This window comes from Rhinopithecus roxellana, chromosome 10 (assembly GCF_007565055.1).
Source record: "Rhinopithecus roxellana isolate Shanxi Qingling chromosome 10, ASM756505v1, whole genome shotgun sequence".
NCBI classification, from domain to species: Eukaryota; Metazoa; Chordata; class Mammalia; order Primates; family Cercopithecidae; genus Rhinopithecus; species Rhinopithecus roxellana.
In genome coordinates, this window is record NC_044558.1 from 14543117 (window position 1) to 14561663 (window position 18547).

Consider the following 18547-nt stretch of genomic DNA (forward strand, 5'->3'; position numbering starts at 1 on the left):
AAAAATCAAGGAGGAGGATCGGGGACAGCAGTCAAGGACGGGATGAGGAAGGGTCGCGAGTGAGGGCGAACAGGGGTGAAGAGCAGCCCTGGAGGGAGTGACTTGAAGAGACATGGCAGCTTCCTTCCAGAGGAGGATGAGCACCTTTCTGGTTTATGTGTCCTGTGTGCAACATGGTGATCCTGTAGTCAAGCTTCCACACAGACCCGGGGCTCTCTGGATGCCACCCTATGTAGGGGAGGATGGCAGGACAGTGGAACTGACCCACAGAATAGCCCTACCCCAAGTTTCAGGACCGGCCGTGACACATATTCATTTCCCTTCTCAATTTTCCAATGTTAAGTGAAGGGAGCATCATGTCTGCCGGTACCCTCATCCCTGGAGTTTTATACATGTATATCTTTTTTTTATTCCTCAATGGTACAATCTGAGAGGGAAACAAGGTGTTGCAGGAAGGTGGAAGGGCTTCTATCAAGAGTGCTCACTCTGGGCTCAAGTCACATTCCCAGGGAGCCAGGCCCAAAGAGGTGGTGGAGGATCCCTCTCTGCTCCCCTCTCCCATTGCGAAGTCTCTTCCCCTCTCTTCGTACCTCCTGAGCTACACTCATGGAGTGAAGCTCATTTCTCTTAATTGTCAAGTTCATTTCTCTTAACTGTCTGCTCCACAGCAGTTGTAATCAGTTTTGGGGGAAGAAGCCGGCTCTTCTAGCTTCAGGTTAAGTAAGAAGGGATCAAAGCATTGGAAACATCCCCCTCTCTCACTTACCCTACCATACACGACTCCTTAATTCTTCAAAGGTGGCTTTGCTCCTCCCCAAACCTTGGCCAGTCAAGAGTCTAAATGCTCAAAAGAGCTTTGTAGAATCTTTTGCTCTCAAGTGTGGGCAAAAGAATCGTGGCTGTGAAAATTCTGTTTCCCTTTAGCCTTCCTGGAAAGTTCTTGGTTCAAACTGGTTGAAAAAACTGCCAACCACCGAGGACTTGTTTTTGCACCTTGCTCTTGCAGGATTGCTCACCACCTTTTTTTTTGTCTAGACCATGGATTCTTCTTTATCAAGAATTTTCATTCTGCTTATTCAAGAAGGATGAAGGGAGACACAGCCAAAATTCAGGTAACACATGGCCATCTCTGTCTGTATATAAGCCAAACAATCATACTGCTTGGGGATATTGAAAGAAACAACAGAGTCAAGGTTGCCTTCTCTTGAGGCACCGGACTACATGTGGGTGCAAGTGTGCATGAACACACATGCATGCACAATCCACCTGCTCTTGCCTCCAAGGCACTATGGGACACTATCATAACGTACTTTCCAGTTTGTTCAAGAATCCACTCCGTCACCGATGACCTTTTGTTCCTGTTCACCACCACTATCGAGTCTCATGGGGTTGAAGCAAGCATTTTTTGGCTTATATATAAACACACATGGCCTCCCAACCTCTGCTTGGCACACGATTCCTAGACAGATGTCATCTAAGCAGCATGAATTTAGCCAGAGCCTCTTTCTTTTCACAAGCAGTGTGCTAAATGGTCTCACGTAGATGCTTTTGCTTCCTCACCTAAATGAAAAGATCAGTTTTGGGAAAAGCTACCTTTGTGCTCACAAAGCCTCTTTTTGGTTCTCCCGGCTTCACTCAAAGAGGATGTCAAGGAGCTCTTCCACACCAGGAGGAAGCTCGCATGCAGCCCTTCCTTTCTCCGCTCTACACTCCCCTGCTGAGAGGGCCCATGGCATCATCTCATGGGAACAGGAATGGCTGATAGGGGTGGAAGAAGGAGAGAACTGTGAAAAGGAGGGGAGATGGTGCTGGTCACCGGGGTTGCCCTCAGTAGGAACCAGAACTCCAGGATCCCATAAATAAATTAAAACAACAAGAAAGGAGCAAATGGGAACCAAGTTCACCCCCGTCACCCTCCGTGACATGCGCATCACACGATCCACAGCCTTACCCTCCCATACCCACCTTAACCTCTCTGTTCCCTCACTCAGACATCAGACTCAATACTAGAAAGTTTCTCATAAACATGCCCATTGCTGGAGCCATTGAAAGCCCTGGGGTTTTTGTTGTTAGGCACACAGGGGTTGGACTGGTTCCCTATACAGATGTCCTTCTGGAAACGGGCTGGCACAGCCCCATGAAGGGCCGAGACCACCGGCTTGTTGGTGACAAGGGCCCGGAAGTCCGGCCTGGCTTTCGACGCCCCCGCCACCGTGGGCTGCCTGAAGAAGTAGGATTTGCTGCCATGGAGCAAGCACTGGTCGTCCCCAAAAGTGGGGATGAAAGGGTTTTGCGTGACCCGGTCAGGGTAGAGCGACTTGCTGAGCATGTAGCCGCTGCCGGGGTTGTTGTGGTGGTGATGTCCGGCAGTGGGCACTGAGGACTTGTTGTTGGCAAAGGTGCTCTCGCCAGCTGACATCTCAAACATGTGGGCGTAGGGGCTCCCATCCATGAATCGGCCCTTGTCTTTCAGGCTTACGCTGCGTGGGGCCAGGGCGGCTTCTTCCTTCTGCAGGTCCACGAAGGTGTCGTAGGAGTGCTGCCGGCGCAGTTTGTTCCGGTTCTTCTTCTGGGCCTTGGAATTAGTCGGGCTCTGAGGATACTTAGTGGTGGAGGCGTTTGACGTCACCGCCACCGGGGCAGCCGGCTGGTCCAGTTCCTGCAGGGAGTTGTCCTCGCTGATGTCATACAGGTTGCCTGCTTTCTTGCAAGCCTCGCACCGGATGCACGCCTGCCTGCCCGAGTTCTGACCCGTCACCGTCGTGGAGTAGTTGTGCAGCTTGGAGGGACAGCTGCGGCAGAAGTTGCCCCCAGACCGGTCCTCCCACTCCACGTTGGTCAGGTTCTTCTCCCAAGGTGCAGGTACCCCACTGACCACGCCGTGTTTCTCACCTGCCCCATGCTTGATGTGGGACCTGTTGGTACAGGGCCCTCCTCCGCTGACTGAGTCACGCTTAAAGTCATCACTCCGCTCCTTGTAGATGTCGGTCAGGTCCACGTGCTCCCAGTGGGGTGAGTTCTCCTTTGTTCGGAACTGGTCCAGGTAGAAGTCCCGTAGCCCTTCCTTGTCCCTGAAGTAGCGCTTGTGGTCAGGGGAGCGGGGCGGTCGGCGACGGTAGGCCAGCTCGATCTCGTCAAACTCCCTGCGGGACTTGGCCGAGGCGGGCCGCTTCTTCAGGCTGTCCTTATATTGCTGCTTACGCCTCTTGGCGGCATTGCCCTCGATGTTCCCGTAGGTGACGGTGTGGGTTGAGATGTCAGAGACATCGGAGCGGATCAAGTCATCGTGGCCACTGTAGCGGTCGCTCTTGAAGGAGAATTTGCCATACAGGTCACTGAGCTGGCTGTGCTTGGAGGAGGGGAGGCCGATGTCCAGGGGTTTCTTGCTGATGGACCTGGACTGGGTGGTGAAGGGTGGGTTGTCACAGTCGTAGAGCCCATCGATGGAGCTGGCACTGCCGATGCTATGGGGCCGGTGGTGATGGTGGTAGTGATCTTGGTACACGTTGCTGTCCTTCAGCTGCAGGTTCCCGAACGTTCTCTCCACCTCACTGATGTAGTCACTGAAGAGGTTCTCCTCACAGGGCGGGTTGTTGTAGGATTTGCAGTCAGAATGTGTGAAGCTGCGGCGATGCTCCGAGATGTCATAGACGGATGACTCCCTTCGGATGAAGTCCAGGGCGCTCTGTGGGGAGCCGTTCACACCAGACAGGTTAGCCATGTTCTTGGCTGTGCGCAGCAGGCGCAGGATGTTGGAGTGTGTGTTGTTCATGGTTGCGGTGGGGGAGTTCATTACAGATTGGCGCTCCTCGATCGCCACCCCATGGATGCAGCTGTAGATGCCCTGAAGCAAGAATGCGGGGACAGGTTAGATCTCCAGAGAGGCTAGAAATGACCACAAAAAACACTCTCCCACCAATAATTGCCCCAACTGGATAAGAAAAAGTCAGGGAAAGCATGAAGCGAATAGTCTAATATACTATTAGATGTGGCTAGAAGCTTGTCTAATTTATACCCCTGAATTTGGTGACTGTCATGTCATGAGACGAAGTCAGTGACCTGGCCATCAGAGAGGGGGCATGGTCACACCCAGTAACTTGAGCAAAGGGACTGGAATCATAAGATATGGCATTTTTGCCTCAACTTCACTGTTGACTTACCATGGTTTTCTATGCCTAGATTTTCACATCTTAAAAATGAGGCCATGATATCAACCCATAGCAAAAAATATTGTCAGTCTTCTGGAAATAAACGGCCATGCTCTATGGACGCTGAGGTTGCTCTGCTGTGGCTGGCCACACCTGGCTGACAGTAAAGCACAGGGGAGCTCAGTAGCTCACAATTGCCACTGTTTTCCAGCTCTGACAAATTTTAAGCAGGTTTTAGAATTTCAGTCACCAAATAACAGCTGAGCAATTCTCTTCTTGAGCCAAGCATGAACAAAATTCACAGAAAGAGAGAATTAGGAAGCCCTGGGGTCAATGAAGGATTTTTCTCCTGCTGTGTTCTACACTGTGGGAGGGAAGAATTGGGACAAACAGCCAGTACTAAATAGGAATAAATAACTCCCTTGTTGAATTCTCTCACTTATTCTCTCTTTAGTTCCTGTTGTCCTTCTTATACTTTCTCACTCACTTAATATTATCAATAATTAACATCTTAACAAATTAGTACTGATAGAGAGCTCCCTATGTACAGCTTCTTGTACAGGGCTTTGAAGGACACTGTGCAGGAGAGGCAATGGGCTGGGTTCCTGGAGGGCTCAGTATGTTGGATTCTAAAGTCAAGCCAACCTCCTGCTCACATCTTGCTCCCTGCCTGGAAAGGTGGACAAACTTGGAACTTTTCTCGCTGGCTAGGGAAAGTATTTGAAAAGAGATTGTTTGAATTGTGTCATTACAACAAATGGGACTAATTTGGAAAGGCAAGTTGTCTCAGTGGGTGGGAGTGAGAGGGGAGAGGGGTAGAAGAATCATAGCCAAATGGGAAAGAAGAAAGGTTTAGACAAGGTAAGTCTCATTGTCCCACAGGGCATCAGCAAGATGGAAGATCTTCAAGGTAAGGTTATTCCACTTTCCCAGTTCTTCTAACTCTTCCTGATTAAGGTCAAGAGAAAATTCCAAGCCTTTTTTCCTCTATAGAGGCATTGATCGTGTCAAACATCATAAATGGGGTTTTTATTACAGATCACCAGCTTCCATGGCTTCTGGCATTCCCCTATCTGAGATCTTAGGGAAGGGCTACCAGGGAAGCAACATGGCTCAGGGATCATCACCACCCCCAAGTTCCATCCTCCTGTTCTGAGCTCACTTGATGGCCTGAATTAACTCACAGCCAGAGAGGAAATGGAGAAATTGTTCTCTATCAGTAAAATACTATAGGAAAAAGATGAAAATATGAAATAATTTAACAAGAAATCAATTTTCTCATTAATACAAAACTCCATTTGTGTCAAAGTTGGCCATATCTGGAACCTAGACCTTCATTCATTCTCACGAATTAGTCTCTCCACTTTATTAACAAAATCAAAAGAAGCTCACTTTTTAAGAAACTTCTCCCTGTGACCTTCTGCTCATACACAAAACTGTCTTCCTAGTGTCTCATTTTGGACTAGGAATGAAGAGGAGACCTAAATAAAGAATGACCTAAGAGTTTTTACTCTTGCTCCAACTAGGGAAGTTTCTGGAATGTAAATTTCTTATGAGTCAGAGCTTATTTCTGAAGGTTCTGTTAAGCTCTTTAACTCTCCATAACCAACACATGGTTAAAACATAGAGTGAAACAACTAATAATATACCTTTGTATGTTAAAATAAGAGAGATATGTTACATATATTTAAACAGAAATGTACATTTTTAAAGGATTAGATAGTTAATACAGTTTATACAGAACCAACTAATGGTGATGAAAGGCATTTGGTAAAAAGCCAAATTTTCCATTTTGACGGATCTGTCAGTTCCCATAGAGAACCAAATGCCCAAATCCCACACAGAAAGCTGTTTCTTGAAGGAAATAGGGTATCACCCACTTTTCTGAGCCGCTTGCAATCATATCACACAAACTCCTGAGAAAACATACATGATGTGGTTTCTTGCTTGAGAAACATGGGGGTGGAGATAGTGTCCTCTTGGGTCTCTCTGCTTTGCACAGTGCTAGGCTAAGCTGTCCCTAACAAGCTCTAGGCATTTGAATCAAAACACTTACTCTGCTGATGGAGAAGACCATGCCAGGCTTGCCAGAACAGACACCCATAAAGCAATGTCGGAACTGCCAATAGAAAAGGTGTTCGCAGATGAAGGTGATGAGGCTGAGAGCCATGGCCGCCCCCAACATGTAGAAGACCCCTGCCATGTTGTCAATGTCCAGCTGGCTGCTCATGACCTCATTCTTCTCATTGTGACAAATGCCAGTGAGCCAGAGAGCTTCCAGTTCTTCCATCTCCCCTGGGGAAAGGACAGAGAAGGAAAATAGATAAAAAGAGGAGACAGGAAAGGAGTAGAGAAAAAGGAAAAAGCGGAGTATTGAGCAAGAAAGAGAAAGATACGTAAAAGGAAAAGAGACAAGGAGACAAAAAGGAAATGAAAGAAGTTAACAGTAATCTTATTAATGCCATTACATACTAATTCATCAACATACTCAGTAAGCATTCAATAAAAACTTCATGTGAGTACTGCAGGCGCTATGAACACATGAGACGTTGCTCCCACTCTCCATTATCTAGCCTGTATAAATTGGCATATAAATAATCACAATGACAAGCTGTCTGCAGGTAACAAGAGTTCAAAGTGTGACGGTAATTCTGTGGATAGCATGGCCAGTGGGTTTTCGTGAAATAAGTAGGAGTTGGAAGTGGGCCATGCTGGATGGATGAATTTTAATTTACATTGTACAAAAAGGCACTCCAGCAGCAGGAATAGTATGATCGGTGGGAACACACAACGCTTGTTTAAGGAAAGGCATGCAGAACAGTTCAAACAGAAAAAGACATAGTAGGCAAAAGAAGCTGAATAAAAAAGATTGATATGAGAGAGCTGAAGACCAGAGTATCAGATTAAGCACTCTGCACTTAATATTACAGACAGTGGGGAATAACATAATCGAATGAGTGATTCAGAGAATTGCCCTTAAAATTGTGCAAAGCAGATTGGGTAGGGAGGAGAGAGGCAGAGAGATCGATTGATTCCCTAGGGCCCCTCAGATTTACTGATCTCTTGAAGAAAATAAAGAGCAAAGAGGAGTAAGCTTGAATAAAATAAGACTCCCAAATTCAGACTTGCCTTCTTTACACATTGTTTAACCGTGTTTTGATTGCTTTAATTCATGTCAGATTTCAATGACCTTTTTCCACTTCACCAGATACTAGGAAGTAGGAAGAGGTCCCAGACAAAAGGAAAGTAAAAGAAACCATGTGCCCTAGAATGCATCTAGTTCTAGACAAGCATTCTGAAAATCTCATGGAGAAAATTGCCTATTCCAATAGTTCTAGTTTGGCTAAAAAACTGAACTTTGCTTGCATAATCTGACTAAACTTTGGCAACTTTTGCAAATCATCTCTTTCTGATGGGTATAGTCTCCATTATTGCCTTTGAGTGACAGCTACACTAAAATTACAGAAGCTCTTATACCAAAATGGCTTGGTAACACTCCAGCTAAAACATTCTCCTGTTTCCAATGTTAATCAAATCACTTCCCCCCCCCTTTTTTTTTGATTGATTAAACTATGATTCTCCTAACTAGCGGAGCAGACTTCACCTGGATTCTAAAAATCCACCTGTGGTCTTCTGCTTCTGATCTCATCCTTAACGGCAAACCTTCTGCAGACATAATTGAGACAGCCACTTGGCTGATGGCTGGTGAAGCCAAGTAGGGTCTGGCTGCTCATTCATAACTGAGTTAGTTTCTGTGATTCTAACAGAAAGAGTAGTTTCTTTGTACAATAAAGTGAAGAGGGATGCAGAAGACAGGAACATAATGAAACAGAAGATGAGATTTTTTCAACTCAAGTTGGCAGCTCAGTCTGCTGCCAGGATGATCCTGGGGAGTAGCTGGTGATGTCTGCCTCTGAGGACCAGCTGAAAGAGCAAGATGGGAGAGCAGGAAGAATGAATAGATGGCCGCAAGTTTATTTCTCTGCCCTACCTCTGGGCACATAAAGAGCAGAGACCTTCCACAGTTCCATCTATTATTTTGGCCACATGTGAGATGACTGGATGAAACATCTAATATCAGTTCTCCTACTTTATCCCTGAAGGTTTGATTATAGCCTGCAACCCAGAAACAAACCTCCTTGACAAACTGCTTCAATCCTCTCCCTGCCATCTTTCACCTTATTATGGGGTGAAAGATGTTATACCATCCCTGTAAAATATATATGTTGAAGTCCTAACCCCCAATACCTTGGGATGTGACTTTATTTGGAAATAGAGTCATTGCAAACATAATTAAGCCGAGATCATCCCAGAGTAGGGTGAACCCCTAATCTAATATGACTGGCATTCTTAAGAAAAAGGGAAATTCAAACACAGACATGTGCAGAGGGAAAACATGCACACTGGTAAAACACCACGTGAACATGAATCAGATCGGTGGTATGCTTCTACAAGATGAGGAATGCCAAAGATTATCAGCAAACCACCAGATACTATGGGAGAGGCATGAAACAAATTCTCCCTTGCAGACCCCAAGAGATTGCCCCTGCTGGCACTGTGATTTCACACGTCTATTCTCTGGAACTGTGAGACAAGACATTTCTGTTGTTTAAGCCACTCAGTGCATGGCACTTTGTTATGGCAGCAATAAGAAACTAATATGTACCTGAAAACTACACAATATACTGTGAAATGCTTTTCTGGAAATGCACAGGTTAAATAAATGGAGGAAAGGAAAAGGTTGATGTTTTGGACTGGCCATCAGTAGAGGACAAATGGGCACTTTCCCTTTCTTGAACTCACCATCTCCAAAGAGCTGCAGGATAGCAAGGTCCACCTGGCGCTTCCACCCAGAATCTTTTTGGATGGCAATGCCATACCCAGTGGAAGCAAAGACCTTCCCACTGCCAATGGTCACCAGCTTGCAGCCTTCATCTCTGCCTGCCATATAGTTCAGCACTGCTGCATCATAGATGAAGGCATCCAGTTTCCTGTACAGGAAAAAAGCAAACAAATCCAATGGAGGAATTTTAGAACAAAACTACCTATGGGGCCATTAATATGAAGCAGTAGGGTTCCAGAAAACTATGTGGAGAATTGGTTCAAAGTAAGGTTTAAGTTGGAACTCTGCCAGAATCTAAAGCCTAAATCCCAGGCTGTTCTTTATGTGCTTTTGGGTTGAAAGGAGGAGTTCTTTTCTTCCCACTGGGAATGATGAGAATGTAAGTTGGGCCTGAAGCCAACTCATAAACTGTGTCTGAAAGGAAGAAGGAGTAAAAAGGGATCAATAAAAATAATAACAGAAATAATGAAAAGTAACCACCGCAACGAGCAACAAATAGCATGGGGTTAGATTTATATAACATTTTTCATTTCTCAGTTCATTACAGTCTGGAGTGGGGATAAGTGTAGGTGTTTGTGTTTCAATAGATGTGCAATGCTATTTTTGTGGTCAGGAAGTTTCCAGTATTCTGTCGTGCAGCACAAGGATAGAGGTGAGGGGTTGAGGTGGTGGCAGCACAGGCTTGTGTAAGAGCAGATGAGTGAAACTACAAGAGAAGGCAAAATACAGAAGAATTCAGATCTCTCAAATAAATAAATTACAGCATATAGTTCCTAAACATAAAATAACTTCATTTTATGTATTGTGCTTTGCAAGGGAGAAATACATAAAAAAGGGAGTAAGACCAGGCATAGGGGCAGGAAGGCATGAATCAATATTTAAAACCAACATTTAAACATATCAAAGGTAGAGGAAGAAATTTAGATATAGCTGTACAGGCAATAGAGAGGTCTGCAAGAAAGAAAAGCAACACCATTATTCCCTTCATTTTTATTAGTTAAGTCACTTTGTTAGGTAACCTATAGAAAGGGGAACACCAAAAAACCAAAGCCCTGATATGAATGAGAATGGTGGGTGTAGCAGAGGGTCAGAATACCCAAAGTGGCCCTACCTTCAAGCTCAAATCCCATCTTCTGAAATCTTTTGTGACTGTATCTATGGTGATAACATAGAATCTAACAGTATTTTACGTAACCATGTATCTAGGTGCCTTTTCCAGAGCTGGAGCTACAAGGGTATTGAGAGGAGGTCCAAGTGCTGTATAGTCATCATACAACAAAGAAAATGAGCTACAAGACCCCTTGATTTCCAAATCCCAACATCTATAATGCTCCATTATCCATCATCTTCCATAGCTGTAGCTTGTGGAGGCCAAATGAACAAAGGGACCAATCTGGCTGGGACTGTGCAAGCCAACACATGTGTAGGTCATGAACTCCTATGAATGGACAAACACTCCGAGAGGACAGAGTATGTTAACACAAGCTGGCACTGGAGATCAGTCAACACATTCTTACTGTTAATTATCTAAAAACATTTACACTTTCCCCCTTTTCTTTCTCCATTGTCCATAAGACACCAGAACCATAATTTTCACCTCTTAGACAACTGGTCTTTATTTCATACACGGCACAAATACCTTAGCCTTCACTCTGCCCTCCTACTTCTACATTTATTTCACTCTTATTTCGTGGTTACATTAGTGCAACTAGAAAATAATTTGTAAAAAATACATAGAAGTAAGTAATAGCAGAGGAATCTTTGTACACTGGTCTAAGTGATACTATCAAATTTAACTTGGAAATCCATAAAGAGCAAATGAAGTCTTTAACATTTTATGATACCAACCATGGTATACCTAGTGCATGTGATTCAATAGTATGCTTAATAAATGTGAGAAACAGATCAAGGACTCTGGGCTTGGAAGCAGTTCTTACCCTGTTTTCAGGGAGAGCAATGCATCATCTACACCCCTCTGGTTGAACTTTCCCATGTAGGCATGCATTTCTGCATAGTTATTGCGAATATTTCTCTCTGTGCTGCCGTTGGGCACGGTCCCAAAGCGGAAAGGGGGTGAGAAGTCATTAGGTCTCTGGAACTGGAGAGAGAAAGACAGATAGAGACAGAGGGAGATGGAGGGAGAGAGAGAGAGAAAAGTCATTTTAGAAAATGTGAAGAGACATTAAGTTAGCATTAGTGGATTTATAATGGAAGGGACCCAACTATACCTCACCAAATACATTAGCCCTCATTCAGGAGCAGCCATTGTTATCTGAAAGCAGACTTCAATTCAATTCAATTTAGTACATATTGTTGAGAGATTTCTATTTGCCCAACCCTGACTTTAATCTATAACCCTTCTGTGTTCCTTTTGTGTACACTACACAATACCAGTGTTGATGGGCCAAAGGAATGTGCTGGTGGCTTAACTGAGGTGGACTAGTCACCTTTATTTCTAAAAATTATGTAAAATCTGTATTCAGGTCTCTTAAAGGCCTAAATACACAGTCATTGCACTATTTTGGCCATAGGGCCTTAGTGAGGTGAGAGCTATGTGGTACTCCTGAAGATAATTTGTTGAGTATCAAATATGTTTTGCTAAGAAATTTTCTTTTGACCTTCCCTGATGCACTCAAAGCTCATATTTATCCCACATGAGTTGTAGGATAAACTGTACAATCAAAGACAATTTTAATTATGTTCCCTTTCTTGCTTGAGACTGAGAGTGCATCTCCAGTGCCTATTATAATAAAGTGAAACCTCTTGGATTTTCATCCCTATGACATCAGTTTTATTTCTGGCTATCACTCTGCAATGCGTAAGTCTTTATGTTGCTTCCTGAACACAAAATTTGTTCATTTGTGTCTTCATGGCCTCATATAGTCCATCTCCTCAGTGCCAACTCATCTATCTCTCTAGGCCAATTTACATCTTTCGTTTCAAAATAAAACTCAAAACAATTTCTTCAAGAAATCTTCTGTGAATTCTTTCTTCCATCAAGTCTACCCAAAAGTGACCCATCAGAATGGGTTATTCTTTGTCTAGATCAGTAATCCTACACATGCAATTACTCTTTAAATGTGCTAGCTAGTCTCTGATGTCATCACTAAGAGTTTAAACTCTAGATTCAAACATACGGATTGAAGACCAGCTCCACCACTTACCACTGTGTGACCTTGGACAAGTAGCATAAACTCTCTGTGCATCCTGTCCTCATTTGTAAGAAGGAGATGATAATGCCTAGTTTTCAATATTATTGTGAGAATTAACTAATATAATTCATATGAAGTGCTTGGCACAGCACCTGGCACACAGTAAGTGCCCACTAAATGTTCTCTTATACTATTTTTAATTTGGGTCTCTATTCTGCATCTCCTAGTAAACTAGCTCTCTAAGCTTCTTATTCCATTAGTACAGCAGTGATCATTGTAGCTGTGCTGTGCTTTGGCATCGGAACGAAAATGAAGCTATTTGAAGTCCTCTTGGTTTCAAGTAATAGTACCATTTACTTTGGAGATACATTTGAAAATCTAACCTGCCAACTCAGGAGAACTCTGAAGCTTTGGAATTGCTTGGGATTAGAAGAACTTATTTTCCTTCTTAGAATATGGGCGTTCCATGGGCCACAAAATATCTCAGCACCAGGAGCCATAAATGCCATCTTAATTGCTCAGTGCTGGCCACAGTTAAAAGTAGAGTCATGCAGTGGTGTTAGGCAATCTGTGATGCATCAAACAACTACTACTTCCTGACTGAGAAAGCTCCCCCTCTGACTCATCACAGAGCTTTTTGACATTAAAAGTTTTGAAAGGGGTTATAATTTTTAAGTGGATAAAAACACTACAAAAGAGTAAGAAAAATCTAGAGCCAAATGGGCCACTCAGGGTTAACTAGCCCAAACCTTTCATTTCACAAATGATGAAACCCAAAGAGGGTAAGTAATTTGCTCCACATCACACAGTGGCATTGATAGCTAACAGATCAGAGCTAAATTCGCCTAATTAATAGTCACTCCTCACTGTCTCCAGCAGATAGCAAGTTTAAAGTAAATAGGGATATGCTTTATTGGAAGAGACAGACCCAGAATGCTTTGCATATCACTATCAAATATAACACTTCAGATGTTTGAAGAAAGGTATTCCCCAAATCAAAAGTAGAGTAAATAACTATGGTAGACAGCAATACAACTAATTAACTCCCTTTAATCAGTAATTCCCCACAATACTAGGACAATGACAATTATGTTTATAATGACTAAGATACTCTAGGGCCCAAGGGATTTTCTGAAACATCAATGAAAATTGCAATCATGTCCAATACAATTCTGGTATAAATGATTATACTTTAATTTTTCTGAAAAAATGGCAATCCATGCAAGGTATATGCAACAATTTTATGTTAACTAAATGGAATCCAGTGCCCAGAGGGCCTCACTTCCTGATGAAGCTACATTATAGGCAGTTTTCATACAGCTTTTTATATAGCAATTTTTAATTTTAAATTATTTTTAGATTTCTAAATTCTGTTTTGTAATTGTATCCCTGAATAAATAAAAGCTAAAGAAATGATAAAGGGTCTAGAATAGCCAAGATCACTTTGAAAAAGGGAAAAAAATGTTAAAGGATATACACTACCTGACTTTACAATTCATTATAAAGCTACAGTAATCACGACAGTGTGGCATTAGCATAGAGTCAGATCAATGGAACAGGATAGAATGCCCACTAACAGAGCCACACATATATGGTACAAGGGCAATTCAGTGGAGAGAGAATGGCCTTTAACAAATGGTGTTGGAATAAGTAGATATCTGTTTGCTAAAAAGGAACTTCATTTCACACCTCATAAGATACACAGAACTTAAAGTGGATCATATACCTAAAATGTAAATGCTAGAATTATAAAACTTGTAGAAAATATAGGAGAAAATATTTGTAATCTTGAGTTGGACAGAGATTTCTTAGCTACAACACCAAAAGTGCAATCCACCAAAAAAAGGTAAACGATAAATTGGAGTACATAAAAATAAGAACTTCTTTTTGAAAGATGCAGTTAAAATCATAAAAAAGATAAGCCACCAACTGGGAGGAAGTATTTGAAAATAAATTAAAGCTATTAAAACACTAAAGGAATTAGATAATAACATAGCAAGACTTATATAGTTAAGGCATCTTTCAAATGAAAATAATCAGGCCAGGTGCAGTGGCTGATGCCTGTAATTCCAGCACTTTGGAAGGGCAAAGTGGGTGGATCACTTGAGCTCAGGAGTTTGACACCAGCCTGGCAAACATGGTGAAATCCCATCTCTACCAAAAATATAAAAATTAGCCATGTGTGATGGCATGCGCTTGTGGTCCCAGCTACCTGTGAGGCTGAGGTGTAAGGGTTGCTTGAGCCCAGGAGGTGGAGGTTGCAGTAAGCCAAGATTGTGCCACTGCACTTCAGCCTGGGTGACAGAGCAAGACCCTGTCTCCAAACAAACAAATAAATCATCATCATCATCATCATCAAAATAATCCAGAGAAACCAAGCAGTCAGTACTGGGGAAGAAGGAGGAAGTGCTGGTCTTAGAGAATTTGAATTTGGATTTCAGCTTTGTCTCAGGCCAGCTGCATGAACATGGGCAAATTACTTGAATTTATGGACCTACCCTCTTTTCTGGAAGTATTATTTTAATGAATAAGATAATATGTAAAAAAATACTTAAAAACTGGCACATGATGGATTCTCAAAATTCTTAGTTGCTTCTATGGAGATGAAGTTCTAACATTTAAAATTGTCCTACGTAAGGCAATGTTCCCTAAGATTGAAAATTCTTATTCTCTAATTTGTTCCTTAAACTAGGCCAGTCTGGAGGCCAACAAGGAGAGAACATTGCCCCAGAATTAGCCAAAGCAGTGAGTTGCTTTTTCTTTTGAAAATTCTTGTCTCAGCTTGGTGAGATCTGTGAAGTTTACATAAAACAGAGATTTTTTATGCTGTCATTGGAACTTGAACTGTACTAAAATTCACATTCATGGATAACTGTTTAGGGAGGCCATGGGGAAGAAGAAGATTTTCCATATATCGTCATGCTTCCAATAAATGCCCTTGTAATAAAACTTACCCCAAGTTGTAAGGCATTATATAGCACTAGTGTAGCCTGAGTGGCAATCAGTGCTTTCTAGGGCTTTGGGAAGGAGAAAAATTTAGCACTGTCAAGAACCAGAAGTCTTAACATTAATAGAACAGGGAGGACCCTGAAAAAATAATTTTTAAACAAATTTAAAAGCCTAATGTATCAGGGAGCTCAGTAATTGAATTAAAAAACTCAGTCTGATTTCAAAGTAGGGAAATGTATACAGTACTCTTTACTTTTTTTTTTTTTTTTTTGAAACAGAGTCTCACTCTTTCACCCAGGCTGGAGTGCAGTGTTGTGATCTTGGCTCACTGAAACCTCAACCTCCCAGGCTCAGGTGATCCTCCCACCTCAGCCTCCCCGGTAGCTGGGACTACAGATGTGAGCCACCACACACCACTAATTTTTGTACTTTTAGTAGAGACAGGGTTTGGTCATGTTGGCCAGGCTGGTTTCCAACTCCTGGCCTCAAGCGATCCACTCTGCTTGGCCTCCCAAGGTGCTAGGATTACAGGCGAGAGCCACCACGCCGGGCCCAGTACTCTTTATTAATCACCTTTGGTCATAGAGCTTCCTTGAATGTGGAATCTTTTTCTAGGAGTCACCCAGATTGGAATGATCAATCAACACAGATTTGGATAGGAAAATAACACAGACAGGGAGGGCCCCATTTCATAGATGAGGAAACCGAAGCCCTGAACAGATCAAACAAGTTGTTCAAGCCCACACAGTATAGTGGGAGGACAAGCTGAGACTTAGCCTCTGAGTATAGCCTTCCCTTTGCCAGTTGAAATGCTAGCTGAACAGTCCTACTTCCTGCCTACTAGGGAGTGAAGCCACACGCTGTAAGTGGGGCCACGTAGTGAGACTATCCTTCCTTTTGTGGCAAATCAAATGCCAACTCCCATCCTTCCCACTGCATTTAACACAGGGCTTCAAGCAATTGCTGTGAGCGTGCACTTGCACAAGGGCAAAACAATGCCAGAATGTTAAGAGAACTGTAATCTCATTTGATTCTCCTGGAGAGCAGCAGGGAATCAGAATTCAGGCCTCTGAGCTGTTCAGATCATCTCAGCCTCCATTTTAATGACCTCAAAGTGAATTAGTCTCGGCAGCCATGCAAGGAGAAGGGTGCTCAAGGGCCAGGAGTCAAGGCCCCCACCCAGAGATGAGCAGACATTAGGGTCCTGGACTCTTTTGGCTGCCACCTCCCCACTAGAGAGCTTCTCATACAGCCTGCTGGAGAAAGAAAGGAAGAGAGGAGCAAATCAGGGAAGTATGGATCTGGTCCATTTTTAAAATTGTGAAATAAAAATATAAATTGATTTTCCTATGTATTAGGCATTGTAAGTCATTAATAATTGCCACTCTTATTCAATACCTATGTATGTACTGGGTATAAGTTACATTATCTCCTTTAACTATGATAATTAAAATGCATCCATTCATCTGGCAAATATTTGCCCAGCATCTATTAGTGCAGGAGACTGTATTAGGAACAGAGATACAAAGATGAAAAAAATCAGACCCAGTTTTCAAGAAGTTTCCATTACAGAAAGTCAGAAATATAGATATTCATTCAGTTTTTCGTTCATTTACTTTTTCATTTCATTTATTTATTCATTTCATTCATTTATACAAGCATTCAGCAAGTATTTGTTGGTGTTTATTGTGTACAGAGGAGGTGCTGAGGATGCATTATTGCAGAAGAGTATGATCTTGCCTTCAAGGAGTTCACATTATAAATAAGAGAGACAAATAGTAAGCCTGTTTTTTATTTTTTAAATTCCTAAGTAATCTTTTGTAGAGATGGGCTCTCTCCATGTTGTAAAGGTTGGTACTGAACTCCCAGCCTCAAGCAATCCTCCCACCTCAGCCTCCCCTAGGGTTGACTAAAGTCAGCCACAAATTATTTGCCACTCTATGAAAAAGAGGTCCATGTCCCCTCCCCACCTTGATTTTGAGCTGGCCTAGGTGACTTGCTCAACCAGTAGAAGGTGGCAGAAGTAACATTTTGGAACTTCTAAGGCAAGGGCAGAAGAAGCTTTGCAGCTTCCACCTTGGCCTTTGGGAACCTGGCTCTGAGGGAATTGGTGTACCATGTTAGAAGTCCAACAACCCTGAGGCCACCATGCTGGAGATTCCACCTACAGGTGCTCCCATCTGCAGTCCTAGCTGAGCCCTGGACTTCTATCCATTCCAGTCAGGGCACCAGGCATTAGAGTAAAGCCATTATGGACTCTCCAGCCCAGCCCAGCCTCCCACTGACTATCAGTCAATGCTACACGAAGTAGAAGAATCACTCAGCCAAGCCCTACCCAAATATCTGACCCACAAAACAGTAAAATACAATAAAATCTTCTTGCTTTAAGCCACTAAGTGTTGGGCTAGTTTGCTGTGTAGCAATAAGTGAGGGAAACAGATGATTTCAAATAGTGAAAATGAAGTGCTAGGAAGAAATTGAAACAGTGTAATAGGATAAAGAGTGATTGGTAGGAGAACAAGTTTAGACTGGCTGTCCTGAAAAGGCCTCTCTGAGAAGGTGGCATCTGAACTGAGACCTGAATGATAAGAAAGAACCAGGCATACAAAGACTAGGGGGAAAGTGTATCAGGCTCAGGAAACAGCAAATGCAGAGGCCCTGACATGGGAGGACAAGCTTGGTGTGACCAGGGGCTATAAATAATGGGGCGGGTGGTATGAGCAGCTGTGCCCCCCCAGCAGTGGGAGAACAGAACACAGGGGCTGTCTCAATGGTATCCCAGAGCCTGTGCACTGGGGCTAAGACTTAACCATTTGAACAAGAGGAGCAAAATGGTTTCTAGATAGAGACGAGTGTTCAAAGACACAAGACGGTGAGAGAGACTGGGCATGATCAGAGACCACAAGCAGCTTATCGTTGCCAGAGCCTAGCAGATATTGCCATGGTGACAGGAGGCTGACACAGCTGAAGAAGGAAGCAGGGCCTGGATCACAAAGAAAGTTGAATTCTGTGCAAAGGAGTTTAAAGTTCATAATCTAAGGGATGAGAAACAGCAGAGCTTCTGGAGTTAAGCTGCCTGATTCAGATCCCAGCTATGCCACTTGATAGCTGTGTGACCTTGATCAACTCACTTAACTTCTCTGTACCCCAGTTTCTACATTTGTACAATAGGCAGCTAATAGCACCTACCTCATAAAGTTTAAGTATTCAACCAGTCAATCTGGGCAAAGTATTGGCACTGTGCCTGGCTGATAAAGATACTATGTTAGCTATTGTTACTATCATTATTACTAGCATCATCATCGTCATCATCATCTTCATCATCACCATTGGAAGCAACTGAGGAACTCTGCCAGAATGACAAGATTGGGTTTTTGTGTTAGAAAAAGTCCCCAGGTGCTGGTGTGAAAAACAGGTTGAAAGGAGTAAGATGGAGAGACAAGAGCTGAGGAGGC

At 43.1% G+C, this 18547-nt stretch overlaps 1 protein-coding gene across 1 annotated transcript in view; it reads right to left on the reverse strand.

Annotated features, from left to right (window-relative positions):
- Positions 1-413: 413 nt before the first annotated feature.
- GRIN2B (glutamate ionotropic receptor NMDA type subunit 2B) overlaps positions 414-18547 on the reverse strand; it is a 435571-nt gene continuing 417437 nt past the window's right edge. The window contains exons 10-13 of the mRNA XM_010385603.2: positions 10929-11089; positions 8952-9139; positions 6205-6443; positions 414-3844 (exon numbers count right to left, since the gene is read on the reverse strand). Coding sequence (XP_010383905.2) covers positions 1988-3844; positions 6205-6443; positions 8952-9139; positions 10929-11089 — 2445 coding nt within the window. The 3' untranslated portion in view covers positions 414-1987. The remainder of the gene's footprint in view (positions 3845-6204; positions 6444-8951; positions 9140-10928; positions 11090-18547) is intronic.